General features: G+C 52.9%; 2 protein-coding genes across 4 annotated transcripts in view; one reads left to right on the top strand and one right to left on the bottom strand.

The window, feature by feature from the left end:
- Positions 1–2,214: 2,214 nt before the first annotated feature.
- On the top strand, positions 2,215–3,375 carry UTS2R (urotensin 2 receptor; the record flags this gene model as incomplete). The annotated part of the gene is made up of 1 exon (XM_084750266.1): positions 2,215–3,375. The coding sequence occupies one exon, from the start codon at positions 2,215–2,217 to the stop codon at positions 3,373–3,375; it is 1,161 nt and encodes a 386-aa protein (XP_084606392.1).
- Positions 3,376–11,065: 7,690 nt separating this feature from the next.
- The window catches only part of OGFOD3 (2-oxoglutarate and iron dependent oxygenase domain containing 3), a 29,062-nt gene continuing 24,396 nt past the window's right edge, over positions 11,066–15,731 (bottom strand). The window contains exons 8-9 of one of the 3 annotated variants that reach the window (XM_084750278.1): positions 11,236–11,468; positions 11,066–11,198 (exon numbers count right to left, since the gene is read on the bottom strand). In XM_084750278.1, the coding sequence (XP_084606404.1) occupies positions 11,186–11,198; positions 11,236–11,468 (246 nt within the window). In that variant the 3' untranslated portion in view covers positions 11,066–11,185. Of the gene's footprint in view, positions 11,469–15,731 lie in introns of all 3 variants that reach the window. The other 2 variants (XM_084750276.1, XM_084750277.1) reach the window with 2 other exon arrangements.

Raw genomic sequence — 15,731 nt, forward strand, 5'->3', positions numbered from 1 at the left:
CGCCCGGCTGTACTTGCATGGATCGTGTTCTCTGGTCTGTTGAGCTGATGCATATTTTCTCATACTTTCTCAACTTGCTTTTGCTTGGTGACGTTCTTAATTTCTGTGGGGCGTTTTTTGTTTTTGTTTAAACTAAGCCAGACACGGTGGCACACACCTTTAATCCAAGCACTCAGGAGGCAAAGACAGGTGGATCGCTGTGAATTCCAGGCCAGCCTGGTCTACAAAGCAAGTCCAAAGGCTACACAGAGAAACCCTGTCTCGAAAACCAAAATAAGTAAATAAATAAAACAAAAAACAAACAAACAAAAATAAAAATAAGCCAAAAACCCAGAACACCTTATTTTTGTTTCTGTGTATGAATGTTTTCATTTGAGTGTATGGATGTGTTCTATATGTGTGCTGTGCCTGAGGAGTTCACAAGAGAGTGTCATCCCCTGCGGCTGGAGTTACAGATGGCTGTTAGTGCCATGTGGGTGCTGGGAATCAAACCCAGGTCCTCTGCAAGAGCAGCCAGTGTTCTCTCTAGCTTTTGTTTTTTGTTTTTGTTGTTGTTTTTGTTGTTGTTTGTTTTTTGGTTTTTGGTTTTTCGAAACAGGCCTCTCTGTGTTAGCCTTGGCTGTCCTGGAGTCACTTTGTAGACCAGGCTGGCCTCGAACTCACAGCGATCCGCCTGCCTCTGCCTCCCGAGTGCTGGGATTAAAGGCGTGCGCCACCACCGCCCAGCCTGAAGTTTGCTTTTAAGTAATCTTTTCCTGGGCTAGAGGGATGGCTCAGTGGTTAAGAGCACTTACTGCTCTGGCAGAGGAGCTGGGTTGGGCTTGCAGCACTCACGTGGTAGCTTACAACCATCTGTAACCAGTTACAAGAGAGCTGATACTCGGCTGAGGGCACCAGGAATGTACATGGTGCACATGCATTTGTGAAGTCAAAACACGCATACACATAAAGTAAATCAGAGAGACAGACAGACAGACAGACAGACTGCATTCTCTTTAAAAAACAGAACAAAAAGCAGGGCATGACAGCACACTTAAGTAGAAGCATGCAGATTTCTGTGAGTTTAAGGCCATTCTGGTCTCCTCAGAGAGTTCCAGGCCAGCTAGGGCTACATAGTTGTGTGGGTTTTTCTTTTCCTCATTTTGGGGGCTCGGGGGCTGGTACTGCTCAGTGGGTAAGGCTGCTTGCCTCCACGGCTGATGGCCTGAGTTAGAGCCTGGAGACCTGCACGGAGGGGAAGAAAGACTCAGTCTCCAAACACTGTCCTCTTAGCTCCACATGAACACTGGGGCACGTACATATGTACACACTCACACACGCACCCTAAATACAAATGTAATTTAAACAACTTTTTAGAATAAATCTTTTCCTGCCATGCCTCATGGTTTCTGCCAAAGGCTTTTTGACTGGCTGCTTCCATCACAGTCCATGTAACGTGAGGCAGGGGCACAGGCTCATCTTCTTCATATGAAGGAAAAGCCAAAGGCCTTTACCTGTTTTTCTATTTGAACTTTAAAGCTCAGTAGCTGTTACTTTTGTGACTGAAAGAAATCATTTTTTAAAAAGCGTACAATTAGGAGCTGGAGAGATGGCTCAGAGGTTAGGAGCGCCACCTGCTCTTCCAAAGGTCCTGAGTTCAATTCCCGGCAACCACATGGTGGCTCACAACCATCTATAGTGAGATCTGATGCCCTCTGCTAGTGTGCAGGTGTACATGGAGGCAGAACACTGTATACTATTAATAATATATATATATTTTAAAAGTGTACAAGTAACATGAAATGGGAAACGGGACTCGGGTTGTAGGGCTAGAACTTCGGGCTCTTGTCTCTGCCCACAGCTGACCTCTGCCTTGCTGTGCTCAGCTTTTCAGAAAAGCAAAGGTCTTACACTTGCCTTGGGGTGGGACTTGGGGTCCTGCTGGGGAATGTCCTGGGGGACAGAGGGACCCAGTGGCTCTAGGGTCCCCCTGTGTAGTTGAGGACATACCAAAAAAGTTCTTTGGGGGGGGTTCCAACAGGGGACAGGACTTGGTGAGCCTGTGTCCCTTTGCAGGGGAACAGGGACTGTGTCCATCATGGAGGCCGCTAGGGCATGGATGTGGGTTGCTGCCTTGAACCTTTGACCCTACTCTCCTCCCACAGGACAAGCTTCCCACGGGCCCTCCTCACTGAGCACTGGGACTCCCACCGGAAGCCTAGTGTGAGGACAGAGATGGCGCTGCGCCTGGAGTCTACAACCTGCTTTCCCATCCCGGCCGTGTCAGGAAGCACTGTGTCCGAGCTGCCTGGTGGCCTCAATATGTCCCTCAACGGTTCCTGGGCCAGCCCAACAGATCCCAGCTCCCTGCAAGACCTTGTGGCCACGGGTGTCATCGGGGCAGTGCTCTCAGCCATGGGTGTAGTAGGCATGGTGGGAAACGTGTACACTCTGGTGGTCATGTGCCGGTTTCTGCATGCCTCAGCCTCCATGTATGTCTATGTGGTCAACCTGGCACTGGCCGACCTGCTGTACCTGCTGAGCATCCCCTTCATCATAGCCACCTACGTCACTAAGGACTGGCACTTTGGGGACGTGGGCTGCCGTGTCCTCTTTAGCCTGGACTTCCTGACCATGCATGCCAGCATCTTCACCCTGACCATAATGAGCAGCGAACGTTACGCTGCGGTACTGAGGCCTCTGGACACAGTGCAGCGCTCCAAGGGTTACCGTAAGCTGCTGGCCCTGGGCACCTGGTTGCTGGCGCTGCTACTGACCCTACCCATGGTGCTTGCCATCCGGCTGGCCCGTAGGGGCTCGAAGAGCCTCTGCCTGCCGGCCTGGAGCCCGCACGCCCACCGCACTTACCTGACACTGCTCTTTGGGACCAGCATTGTGGGGCCTGGCCTGGTCATTGGGTTGCTCTACGTCCGGCTGGCCAGGGCCTACTGGCTGTCTCAGCAAGCTTCTTTCAAGCAGACACGGCGGCTTCCCAACCCCAGGGTGCTGTACCTCATCCTTGCCATTGTCCTCCTGTTCTGGGCCTGCTTCCTGCCCTTCTGGCTGTGGCAGCTGCTGGCCCAGTACCACGAGGCCATGCCGCTGGCGCCCCAGACTGCGCGCATCGTCAACTACCTGACCACTTGCCTCACTTACGGCAACAGTTGCATCAATCCCTTCCTGTACACGCTGCTCACCAAGAACTACCGTGAGTACCTGCGTGGCCGCCGGAGGCCACCAGGTAGCAGTGGCCGTGGTCCAGGGAGTGCTGGCAGCTTCCTGCCTGGCCCAGTTCACCTCCAGCAGGACTCTGGCCGCTCGCTGTCCTCTAGCAGCCAACAGGCCACAGAGACCCTCATGCTGTCCCCATTGCCCCTGAGTGGGGCTTTTGTCTGAAAATGTCCTGTGTGACCCTGGGGGGTGGGGTGGGTAGGAAAGGACCCAAAGCCAGGCCACTCAGAAGCCCATTCCCAGAATCCCCCACTCAGACCTAATTAGCTTGTCTATCTTAAGGTTTCCTTTCTTTTTAGCTGTTCAACTCTATCACCATCTTGCCTGCAAAGCCAACACACTCCTCCTTCAAACCTATCTCTGAGAGGCTTCAGAAGCTGGGCCCCAGACCCTCTTCCGAAGACCCTGGTGACTCAGCCAGAGCAGCTGGTGCCAGGCTGTAAGCCTGCTCTCAGCCCCGGGGACCCGCCCCCATTGGTTGGTAAGGGGCCTGCAGGCATCGCTACCCTCTCCCTCCGCTAGCCTTACCCCACGGTAGCTTCTTGCTTCCAGATGCACACAAAACAATAAACCCTGTACTCTGCAGTCCGTCCTGCCTCAGTGCTGGGGATGGAAGTTAGGGTGCAGTGGGGGGTCCTGGACTCAGGGATCCCCAGCATGAGGCAGCTGAGAGTTCGGTGAGGGCCTGTCTGCTTTCCAAGCCTCCTCTTACTTAGGGCAGGAAAGAGGGCAGGTGGCTGAGAGGTGTGAGAGGCCAGGGTGGGCTGGGCTGCCTGAAGGAAGCTAGCCCAGCTAGCACTGAAGCTCGCATAGAGGAAGGGGGCCCTGCAGGCTGAAGTTCTCAGATGAGGCAGCACAGCCCACAGGGGCTCACGTTGACAGCGATGAGGCCACGGCTTCACTGTTCCTGGAAAGACTGTTCCCCTGTCCTGAGAACCATTCTCTGGACACCCTTCCCTGGCAACCGTCTCTCTTACCATGGCCAGAGACAGCTGTCCACCCCTTTCCGGGTGACCATCAGAGGCTGGGACAGCACCTTGGTCTGGTAGTGTTCTTGCTGAATGTCAGATACACTCTGGTGGCAGGACATGGAGTGCAGGTCCCTGGAGTGACAGAAGGTTCCAGAAATAGGTTCTGGTGCCGCAGTACCGTGTGCTTCACCATGGTTATGATAGGTTGATCTTGCTATTTTTTTTTTTAAACATGAGGGCTAAACATGGGTACATACATACCCAAATGAATGGGTTGGGCCTGTAATCCCAGGTGTTGGGGAGGACTTAGGTCAGCCTGTGCTACCTGTCAAAGACTTTGTCTCTAAATTTAAAAAAAAAATTTTTTTTTTGAGACAGTGTCTCACTATGCAGCCCTGGCTGGCCTTGAACTCACAGAGATCCATCTGCTTCTGTGTCCAGAGTGCTGAGTGCTGGGATTAAAGGCCTGTGCCACAATGCCCAACTCTAATTTTTTTTTTTAATTCTTTTAAGGTCTGAGAATATAGCTCAGTGTCAGAACTCTTGCTTAGCCTGTGAAAGGCTCTAGGTTTCACCACCAACTCTGCAAAGCAAAACAAAACAAAACCGGCTGGTGGCTAGTGAATTCACTTGAGGAGTATGTGGGTGGTGAGGCAGAGCCTCCTAACCCAGGCTGGAGACCCCTATCCCTGCCCTGCTCCTCCTTTGCCCCAAGCCCCACATGTCTCTGATGCTGGGCTTCAGCTTTAGAAAGCCCCTTCTTGACAAAGCCCAATTCCTGGTTGTATTTCTAAGAAAGTGGACCTACCACTTTCACTTGACACTCACATAAGTTGTGGCCTCAGGCCTGGGCGGGGATGGCCTTCATTCCCGGCTTCTTCATGCTCCAGAGCTCAGATGCCTCAGAAAAGAGAGTTTCTGCAACTCTCAGAGTCAGCACACCTAAGGTCAGGACAGTGTGCCAGGCTCCTGTGCCCTTGGGATGTCAGGTCCTGTCACCCCGGCTCTGGAGGGAAGGCTGCCCACTCTTGGGGGGAGGAGGTCTACCCACGCCTGCCTGGGGCTCTGGCTTTTCATGCATCAGACTCAAGTGGGAGCTCCTGGACAGTTCAGCCTGGCTGTGGACGCCTGTGTCTGAGCCACAGGATTTGGGTGGGGAGCCAGAAGCACATTAGACATAGTGTGGACAATGGCCAGGGAGCAGAGGCTACACGGCGTTGGTGCCACTTTCCTCCAAGGTACTAAGCATCTGAGCACCGTAGCCTTCCACTGGGGCAGCCTGGCTTAGAAGGCCCTGAGACAAAAGAGTTGCCTTAGGTAGGTGGGGCACTGCACCAGGCAGAACAAAACTCAGGTGGCATTTTAAACATTCCTGTGAAATACAAAATCATAAAAGAATGAAGGAGAAAAATGAGTGCTCATATTTCTAAAATAAGGAAAAGAAAGATGATTGGGAGTCTGACCCAGCAGATGGCGGTGGCACACATCTGTAGACCCAGCACTAGAGAAGCAGAGGTGGGCAGACCTTTGAGAGTTCAAGGCCAGCCTGGTCAGTCAGCTGGAGCTACTTAGTGAGATCCTGTCTTAAAAAAAGAAGTCTGACCCAGAGCCATTTAGGGGAAAAAAACAAAACAAACAAACAAAAACACTGCAAGCCAAAACAGAGATCCTGCAGTTACAAAACAAACAAGAACAACAAAAAGTTGACCTTTTGGGGCTGGTGGGTAGAATATTTGCCTGAGAGGCCTGAGGGACTGGGCCCCATGTCCAACACCACAAGACAAATAGGTAGGTAGGTGTACAATGGATACGACCAAGATACATTGTTTACATGAAACTGTCAAAGAATAAATCGAAATCTATTTTAAAATTCAAATACATAAATAAATTGAGCCACACCAATGTTTATAACTCTTGCCTGAGCGATCAGGGCTTTATCCCTTAATCCAAATATCAGTATTTGTATTTATGCAGCAAGGAGCTAATTTCAGCATTGCCATGGAATGCCCCACAGCTGTTAACATGGCATGGCATCTTCAAAGAGCAACGTTCTCTGGGGTCAGGAAGGATGAACCTGAGGCACTGACCCAGACTCCACTGACTCCACTGTCCAGTGGTCGTGGAGAGGAACCAGGGCGTAAGACTGTATAGCACAATTTTGTTTCATTTTTAAAAATGTATTTGTGTGTGTGTGGTTGTATGTAGGCATGCATGTGTGTTCGTACAAGTGTGCCGGTGAGCATGACTGCTTGGTATGTAAACACACATGCACATATGCAAAAAAGAAAAAAGAAAGAAAGAAAAATAGTTTCACAGAAATGCCTTAAATATCAACAGTTAGCTCATGGTGGGAAGACTTTAGGGGTTTTTCAGTGTTTGGTTTTGGTTTTGGGGTTTTTTGTTTTGTTTATTTGTTTTTGTTTCTGTTTTTTGAGACAGGGTTTCTCTGTGTAGCCCTGGCTGTCGTAGAACTAGCTCTGTAGACCGGGCTAGCCTAGAACTCAAGGGACCGGCCTGTCTCTGTCCCGAGTTGTGGGATTAAAGGCGTGCGCTACCACCTCTCACTGGTTTTATTTAATATTTATTTTAATCTTATACTTTTCAAAATTTATCACAGAGGATGCATGCAGCTTAAAATCTGGCAATGTTACTTAAGCATTCCTGTGTCGCAGGCCTCCACTACCAGCCCCGGCTCAGGTGGATGACGGCATCTCCTGGTAACAGGGCCTGCCCCACCCCAGGTCTCCTATGCTACCACCCCCCTACACCGGGCCCCGTCAGCTACACCACGGGCAGAAGGGAATGGACTGAGTACAGAAGTCCGGGAACTGGTGAGGTCAGAGCTAGGGTGCAGCCTGTGTTGCCCAAGCGCCAGGTGTGCCCTGCCGCACCCTGCCTAGGCTTTTCCTTTCTCCGGTGTCTACCCACTATTTAGGTCTGGGTCCTGGGCTCCTTTGCTTCATGAATCTCCACGAGCTCTGGCTCTACTCTATGAGGTGATGTGGGCGAGGGAAACGGTGGTCCCTACACGCCAGGCAGCTAGTAAAATCTGTCTACCCCAACCAGAGGCTTTCGGCAAGAGGCTTTTCTGCCCACGGTAAGCACCTGGCTCTAACCTGCCCATGACGTCATTGTCTGTGAGACAGGGACCTGAACATGACCTGTGGGCATTTCCAGCTACTTCCTCCTAAAGGTCCAGCCACCCCGAGGCTGCGAGAGGCTATGTTCCTGCTGCTCACCACAGATTTTCAGACAGTGGTTCTTCCCGACCTTCCTGATGCGGCAACCTTTTAATAAAGTTCCTCCAACCATGAAACTGTTTCATCACTACTTCGTAACTAATTCTGTTAGTTATGAATCGTAATGTAAATGTCTGATAGGCAGGATATTTGATACGTGACCCCAAAGGGGCTGCGCCCCACAGGTTGAGAACTTCATGCTGGGATCTCGCACCTGTGGCCCTGGGCCTGCATCCTGCTGGTTTCCAGACAGGTGCACGCTATCAGTAGCCACAGCTCCCTCTCCGTGGCTTAAGGAATCCGCTGACGGATGAACCACAGCCCACAGGTGGACATGTGGATTTATACAGTGCACATAACGACAAGGTTGCCAGCGGCGGCCACAGTGGGGCCCCCACAGGGCCAGTGCTAGTCTGGACTAAAAGCCACTGTTGTAGTGTTTGGGTCATGACTGCTCATGGAGGCCCGGCCTTTCTGTTCTCAGCCTTCACCACGGATCCAAGGTGTTCCGGTGTGGCTGAGAGGAAATTTCTTCTCAGAGAATGCTGGTGGGCATTCCACCGGAAGATGCTGACTTAACTGGGGTTGTGTTTTGTGAAAAGTAGAGTTCAAGGCCGAGGGTGCTGGGGCAGGAGACTTGCCAAGTATGGGACAAGGAAGCCTGGAAGCTGGGTGGCCTGGCTGGACTGAGTGTCCGTGTGCCTCAGGAGGGAGCCACAGGGACAGACATACCCTCCCTGAGCCAGGGGTGGTGACGGTATCCTGACAAGCTGTGAGCCCACGTGCAGGACAGTGGAGGCTGCATTCAGCAGATGAATGAACGGACTGAGTGAATGAATGAAGAAAGCAGCTCCACTAGCAAACCTGGTAGGTAAACGGGTCACAGGCACGATCCCACCCCCAGCCAGAAGGCTGAGCTGACTGCAAGCAGCTTTATTATAACTTGAGTCCGGCTTCGAATCATCTTACTTCAGCTGTGGGTTAACGACACATCTCCCAGGCTGGATGTTTTCGCAGCTCCAACGTGGAGAAGGTAGGGGGTGCCCAGCTGACTGTGCGGGGTGCAGCAGTGAAGGCGCGCACGACGATCTATATTGTGGCTCAGAGCACTCCTACGCCGCTGTTAGTCATTCATTGATGGGAAACCGCACGCACTAAGGTTTCCTGCGTTCATAATCTTTCCGGGAATGAGGTCCTCTGGGAAGAATCACCTACAGGCAAGAGCCTCTGCTCCCCTGCTGTGGGCAGTAGATCAAGTACAGGGAAGCACAGAGGCCCCACCTGGACTACGGGGACGCCCTGCCCTGCAAGGACAGCAGGAGCAGATGACTGACTGTCACTGGTTTGTGAAGGCCTGCACTGCCCCTGAACCTATTCACAGATGGGGTAGGGAGGGGCGCTGATCTTGCTGGGCCCCCAGAAAGCCAGCAGGGGATGGGTAGCTAGGTTCTCAAACACCCTTGGGTAGGGCCTTGGGAACTGGTCCTAGACTGTCCTGGCACCTTCCTTCACCACATGCATGTTTTTCCATTAGAATTCCAGACAGATGACGGGTGAACGGAAGCCAGGCTGCTGGAGCCAACAGCAGGCACCTCCAGACTCAGGCCATTTCTAGGCCAGTGAGAAAACCTTGTCCCATGTGGGGTCAGGAAGGCCAAGTCCCTCCAAGGGATCCTGTCCCTGTCCCTGTCCCCTAGGCCGTCAGGGGCAGGTGCACAGATTGGCAGTGGCCTAAGGCTGAACAGTGGTGTACTACAGCGCTCCTGTCCTGGAACCACAGATGCTGGGTGGCGCCGAGGCTACAGAGGGCAGGAAAGCAGCACAGGGCAGCTGCTGGGGAACCTTCCTGCCTGCTGTCTCCTACCAACAAAGCCTGAGATGCCTCCGTGACCTCTGTCCAGCCCAGGGGTCGCCTTCTGGGGGTGCCCCTTCCTCCCCTTCCTCTCATAGCCAGTTTTTTCACCTGCAGTGCTCTCAGGCTACACAGGTTGGCCGGCCAGCTGTGCCTTCCACACATTAGTGACCTTGCTGGCTGTCCCGATGCTAGGCCACTTTATATTAAGCCCTCTTAGCTAAGGCACCAGGGGCTTGTGGGGGGGGGCACCCCAGCTCTGCAGTCAGGGGGCATGGGAGGGATATACAGATGCTACGTACTGATGGCTCTTTGCAGGGTTCCTGCAAAGACACTGCCCAGACTATGCTAGTGGGGCCTGCCATGAGCCTGGAATACAGCTACTTTGGCTAGCCAGCAGGGACACAGCAGGCCTTTCACAGCCTCTGGCAACTCACAGCATAACTGAAAGTCCAGATCCTGTGTCTCACTCCATAAATATGCATCAGTGTGAAATTCAAAAGTACCGCAGGTGCCCGGGGCGGTGCCCTGAGCACTGGTAGTCAGGATTGGCTGGCCCGTGCCAAGAACTCTTGTAGAACTGGGACCCTGAACAGGGTTGGGCCTGCGGGCTGATGGGTGAATCAGCAAGCACATACAGCCTGAAATACAGGCACAGACCAGGTCTGTCTGGGTCTGAGAGGGGCCTAGAAACACGGGGGAAAGAGACACTGGTGGAAATCCTTCCCAAGCCCACCCTGGGATTGGCCTCATTGACAGACAGAGACAGGGTGGAGTGGGGGTGTTTGGAGAGATGGCTCAGCGGTTAAGAGCATTGTCTGTTCTTCTGGAGGTCTTGAGTTCAATTCCCAGCAACCACACGGTGGCTCACAACCATCTGTACTGTGATCTGATGCCCTCTTCTGGCCCGCAGATGTACGAGCAGATAGAGCAATCATATATAAAATAAATAAATAAATCTATTGCTGGGCATGATGGTGCACGTCTTTATCCCAGCACTTGGGAGGCAGAGGCAGATGGATCTCTGTGAGTTCAAGGCCAGCCTGCTCTCCAGGGCTACACAGAGAAACCTTGTCTTTAAAAAAAGGCAGAAATGGGAGGGCTCATTGGTCTGGCCCTAAGCATTGCCAAGATCCCCCACTTTAAGTCCTCCTAGTCTCCCCTATAGGTAACGAGAGTGTTCTTGGGATTCCATTTATATGTGTATATTGGGGGAGGTGCCAGCCCTTCTCCTGGGGGTGTGACCTGGTAGGAACTGTGCTGATGGGACTGGAGTTGCTGGGGCCCAGGCCTCCCCCATGGCACTTTGTCCCCAGTTCCTCTGACTGTTGCTGATGGGGAAAGAGATGGTGCCAGAATAAGGAGGGGACAAGCACGCCGCCCCCACTGGGCACGGGGATGCTGAGCCCCTCCTCGGCAGGGGCACACCTGAACCTGTTCTGCCGGGGATAACGCTGGTAACAGGCAGGCCCGGCACAGCAAGACTGAACTCAGGCGGTTCCCCAGGTGCACACTTAGTCCCTGGGTCATTCAATGTCCATCTCCTCCCCTAGCGCTCAGAATTATCCTTCACCCGTGACAGACGCCAACTGCTGGAGCCTTTTCCAAAGTGCCACCATTTCTGTTCCCATGTCCCCTCCTTTTCTCTTGTCTGTCCTAGGGCTGACCGTCTTTAGTGGGCTAAGTGGGCTGGGGCAAGACGTCTAGCTCCACCAATAGACTGGTGTTTCTTCCCTCCTGAAGGATGAGGCCCGCCCCCCACGGGGAGCAGCACCCAGAGCACACATGCAGAGGCCCCTTCCTTGATTTACTCACAGATGAAAAGATGAAAACATCAGAAAAATCAACATTCAGGCTCATTCATAAGGCACTCTGTGCAGCAGCAATGGGCTGAAATGGGAGGGATGAGCAGATCACGCACTCAGCCTGGCCTGGGCGCGCCTCACTGACAGGGCTGTGGCACCTGGCCTGGGCGTGCCTCACTGACGACAGGGCTGTGTCACAGCAGGGTGCCGTGAGCAGGCTTCTAGACATGGTGCTGAGGACCCAACCTAGCTGGTTATGTGAGAACGGGATCCGCGATGCCATGGTCAGGGTTGCAGGTGAAAGCGATGGTGATGGCGTAGCGGGTGCCCCAGAGGACCTTCTCCACTCGGTGCAGGTTCTCAGAGCCCGAGGTAAAGAACGAGACTCGACCTGGAGGGAGAGAGAAGAGAGAGAAGGCCTCTAGGACGCACTTACAGGACGAAGGCAGCAACGAGCACAGCAGCACTGGACAAAATAGACAAACCCTGACCCCCAACTGCCGCCACAAAAGCCAGAGGAGTTAGAGCGCAGAACCAGCAGTGCTGGGTTTATCAGCAGGGCTGCAGGGCACCCCAGGTCTGTTCCTGAGTACAGTGCCTGTCCTGCGTTCCTGAGTACAGTGCCTGTCCTGCGTTCCTGAGTACAGTGCCTGTCCTGCGTTCCTGAGTACAGTGCCTGTCCTGGGTTCCTGAGTACAGTGCCTGTCCTGCGTTCCTGAGTACAGTGCCTGTCCTGCGTTCCTGAGTACAGTGCCTGTCCTGCGTTCCTGAGTACAGTGCCTGTCCTGCGTTCCTGAGTACAGTGCCTGTCCTGCGTTCCTGAGTACAGTGCCTGTCCTGCGTTCCTGAGTACAGTGCCTGTCCTGCGTTCATGAGTACAGTGCCTGTCCTGCGTTCCTGAGTACAGTGCCTGTCCTGCGTTCCTGAGTACAGTGCCTGTCCTGCGTTCCTGAGTACAGTGCCTGTCCTGCGTTCCTGAGTGCAGTGCCTGTCCTGCGTTCCTGAGTACAGTGCCTGTCCTGCGTTCCTGAGTACAGTGCCTGTCCTGCGTTCCTGAGTACAGTGCCTGTCCTGTGTTCCTGAGTACAGTGTCTGTCCTGTGTTCCTGAGTGCAGTGCCTGTCCTGTGTTCCTGAGTGCAGTGCCTGTCCTGTGTTCCTGAGTGCAGTGCCTGTCCTATGTTCCTGAGTACAGTGTCTGTCCTGCGTTCCTGAGTACAGTGCCTGTCCTGTGTTCCTGAGTGCAGTGCCTGTCCTGCGTTCATGAGAACAGAGGCTCATCCTCAGCACCACTGAGGGGCATAAAGGAAAAATGAGGACATCCTGAAACATCACAGCCTCCTTGCCACAGGCTGAAGGAGACGCTGCTAGCTGGAAACCCAGATCCAGAGAGGGGTGATAAGTACTAGAAAAGGCAAGCATGTGGAGGTTGGGGGGCATGGAGACAATATATAAACCTCCTGCTAATTCCCAAGAGAGGAAAGGAGTCATTTAAAAAGGGGGAGGATCCACAGCACATTGCTTGAGTAAAATTAATGAAAATGAAAACACAAAAGTTATGGAAGCACTTTGGGAGGTGGAGGTGGGCCAGCCAAAGACCTTGGTATTTTGCTGTAATTACTCCACAGATTCAATGCAACGCAAAACAGAATTGCTGAGGAAATTAACAACTAGACTCTAAAATTTGTTTGGATAGATAGGAAGCCAAAAAAATTTGGCACCCAAATCACTTTTAAAATGAAGAATAAGGACTAGTGCCACCTGTTCCCGATTACAGAGCTGCAGCAGCCACAGAGGGGACATGCTGCTGGGTGGACAGAACAGGCAGAAGCAGATGACATGGACTAAGGATCTGGGGCAAAAGCTCCAAAGGCCCCTGGATGGGTAAAATGGTCTCTTCAGCAGATGATGTGGCAACACCTAGAAGCCACATGCGACCAGTAGCCCGACTGCACACCGCACAGCAATAATATTTCAACAGAGATATCAGAAACATAAACATAAATGCCATCAGGAAAGTCTCTACATGTAAACACAAAAGTCCCTGTAATCTTGCGGTGGCAAATGTTTCTTAGGCATTATCTTAAAGTATGAACACTAAAAGAAAAAGACCAGCAAGTGTGGCTTCTTAAGAGCTTCAGCTCTGATCTCCTTCAAGAGATGAGGACATGAAGCCAGGTGTGGCAGTGCACACCTGTACTCCCAGCACTTGGGAAGTGACAGCAGGAGGATCGGCCAGCCGCATGGCACTGTCTCAACCCAACCAACCAGCAAAAACGGGGGGGGGGGGGGGGTGAGTGGGAGGAGAGAGGCCGAGAAAGACAGAGAGTGTGAGCCAGGGAGACAGCTCATGGGGTAAACATGCTGCCGGCCTGACCATCAGGAGCCCATGTGGACAGTGCAAGTGGCTGCAGAGTCCATAGCTCCAGGATTAGCCTTCAGCAGGAGGCCGCCTGGGCCCTGGGTGAAGCCTCTTGTGTGAGCAGGTGACTGGCGTCAGCCAGCTGCTATAGAGAGACCCAACCCCACACAGGGAAGTTATCTCCACAGCTGCACACGGCAGCTCACTACTTTGTGAGGGAAATGTGTCACCACCTTCCTCGCTGCATTACCAGTGTCGCACACCAGATGACGTGGTGATGCTGACAGGGCTAGTGCAGGCTTTGGACTTCATTTCCCCTTAATGAACGCCACTTAACCCTGGCAGCTGGGAAGTCCCTCTCTGAAAAGACATGAGAGGCCTTGGAGTCGCAAAACGGTAGAATCCTTATCAATGGAGTCAGAACGTCAGAGCAGAGACAAGGACAGACTGACAAGGACAGACAGACATGATGATGAGCAAGGATACCCCAGTTCTCCAAACAGGGTATTGTATGACACCCACTCTTCCTGGGAAGCACTGTCTGATAGCAACCAATCTCCTCAAAGCAGGACTGCTGACCTGGGTTGCGGGCTCCGCCACAGAGTCTAGCCAGCAGCATGATTTACAGCAGGGCCAAGAGCCATGTGGACTAAGCCCAACCTCTGAGGGCTAGAGACTTACGTGGGTTGGGGTATCAGTCGCAGCCTCCTAACCAACATCCAATAAAAACCCTGCATACTAGGGCTCAATGGGTACCTGGTTAGAAGTACTGTGTGTGTGTGTGTGTGTGTGTGTGTGTGTGTGTGTGTGTGTGTGTGTGTAAACGTGTGTGGTATGTGCATGTGTGTGTGTTGCTGAGTGCCAGGGCTGAGGTTTGCAGTACATAGCAGGAAAGTTGCTGGCTCAGCACGACCCTACCCTTCAGCTTCCTCCCTAGGTGAGTTATAGTTTATAATGAATACATAGTGAAGAGTGAATGGCCTGGCTACGTGCGGAGCTCCAGGCTGAGCCACAGCAGACATGAGGAGAAGAATACAGAGAAGGCAGAGACGCTCCAGGCTGGACCACAGCAGACATGAGGAGGAGAATACAGAGAAGGCAGAGATGCTCCAGGCTGGACCACAGCAGACATGAGGAGGAGAATACAGAGAAGGCAGAGATGCTCCAGGCTGGACCACAGCAGACATGAGGAGGAGAATACAGAGAAGGCAGAGACGCTCCAGGCTGGACCACAGCAGACATGAGGAGGAGAATACAGAGAAGGCAGAGATGCTCCAGGCTGGACCACAGCAGACATGAGGAGGAGAATACAGAGAAGGCAGAGATGCTCCAGGCTGGACCACAGCAGACATGAAGAGGAGAATACAGAGAAGGCAGAGATGCTCCAGGCTGGACCACAGCAGAAATGAAGAGGAGAATACAGAGAAGGCAGAGATGCTCCAGGCTGGGCCACAGCAGACATGAAGAGGAGAAGAATACAGAGAAGGCAGAGACGCTCCAGGCTGGACCACAGCAGACATGAGGAGGAGAATACAGAGAAGGCAGAGATGCTCCAGGCTGGACCACAGCAGACATGAGGAGAAGAATACAGAGAAGGCAGAGATGCTCCAGGCTGGACCACAGCAGACATGAGGAGGAGAATACAGAGAAGGCAGAGATGCTCCAGGCTGGACCACAGCAGACATGAGGAGGAGAATACAGAGAAGGCAGAGATGCTCCAGGCTGGACCACAGCAGACATGAGGAGGAGAATACAGAGAAGGCAGAGACGCTCCAGGCTGGACCACAGCAGACATGAGGAGGAGAATACAGAGAAGGCAGAGATGCTCCAGGCTGGGCCACAGCAGACATGAAGAGGAGAATACAGAGAAGGCAGAGACGCTCCAGGCTGGACCACAGCAGACATGAGGAGGAGAATACAGAGAAGGCAGAGACGCTCCAGGCTGGACCACAGCAGACATGAGGAGAATACAGAGAAGGCAGAGATGCTCCAGGCTGGACCACAGCAGACATGAGGAGGAGAATACAGAGAAGGCAGAGATGCTCCAGGCTGGACCACAGCAGACATGAAGAGGAGAATACAGAGAAGGCAGAGATGCTCCAGGCTGGACCACAGCAGACATGAAGATGAGAATACAGAGAAGGCAGAGACGCTCCAGGCTGGGCCACAGCAGACATGAGGAGGAGAATACAGAGAAGGCAGAGATGCTCCAGGCTGGACCACAGCAGACATGAAGAGGAGAATACAGAGAAGGCAGAGACGCTCCAGGCTGGGCCACAGCAGACATGAAGAGG

The sequence above is a fragment of the Acomys minous genome (genome assembly GCF_964271855.1).
Source record: "Acomys minous genome assembly, chromosome: 12".
NCBI lineage: Eukaryota > Metazoa > Chordata > Mammalia > Rodentia > Muridae > Acomys > Acomys minous.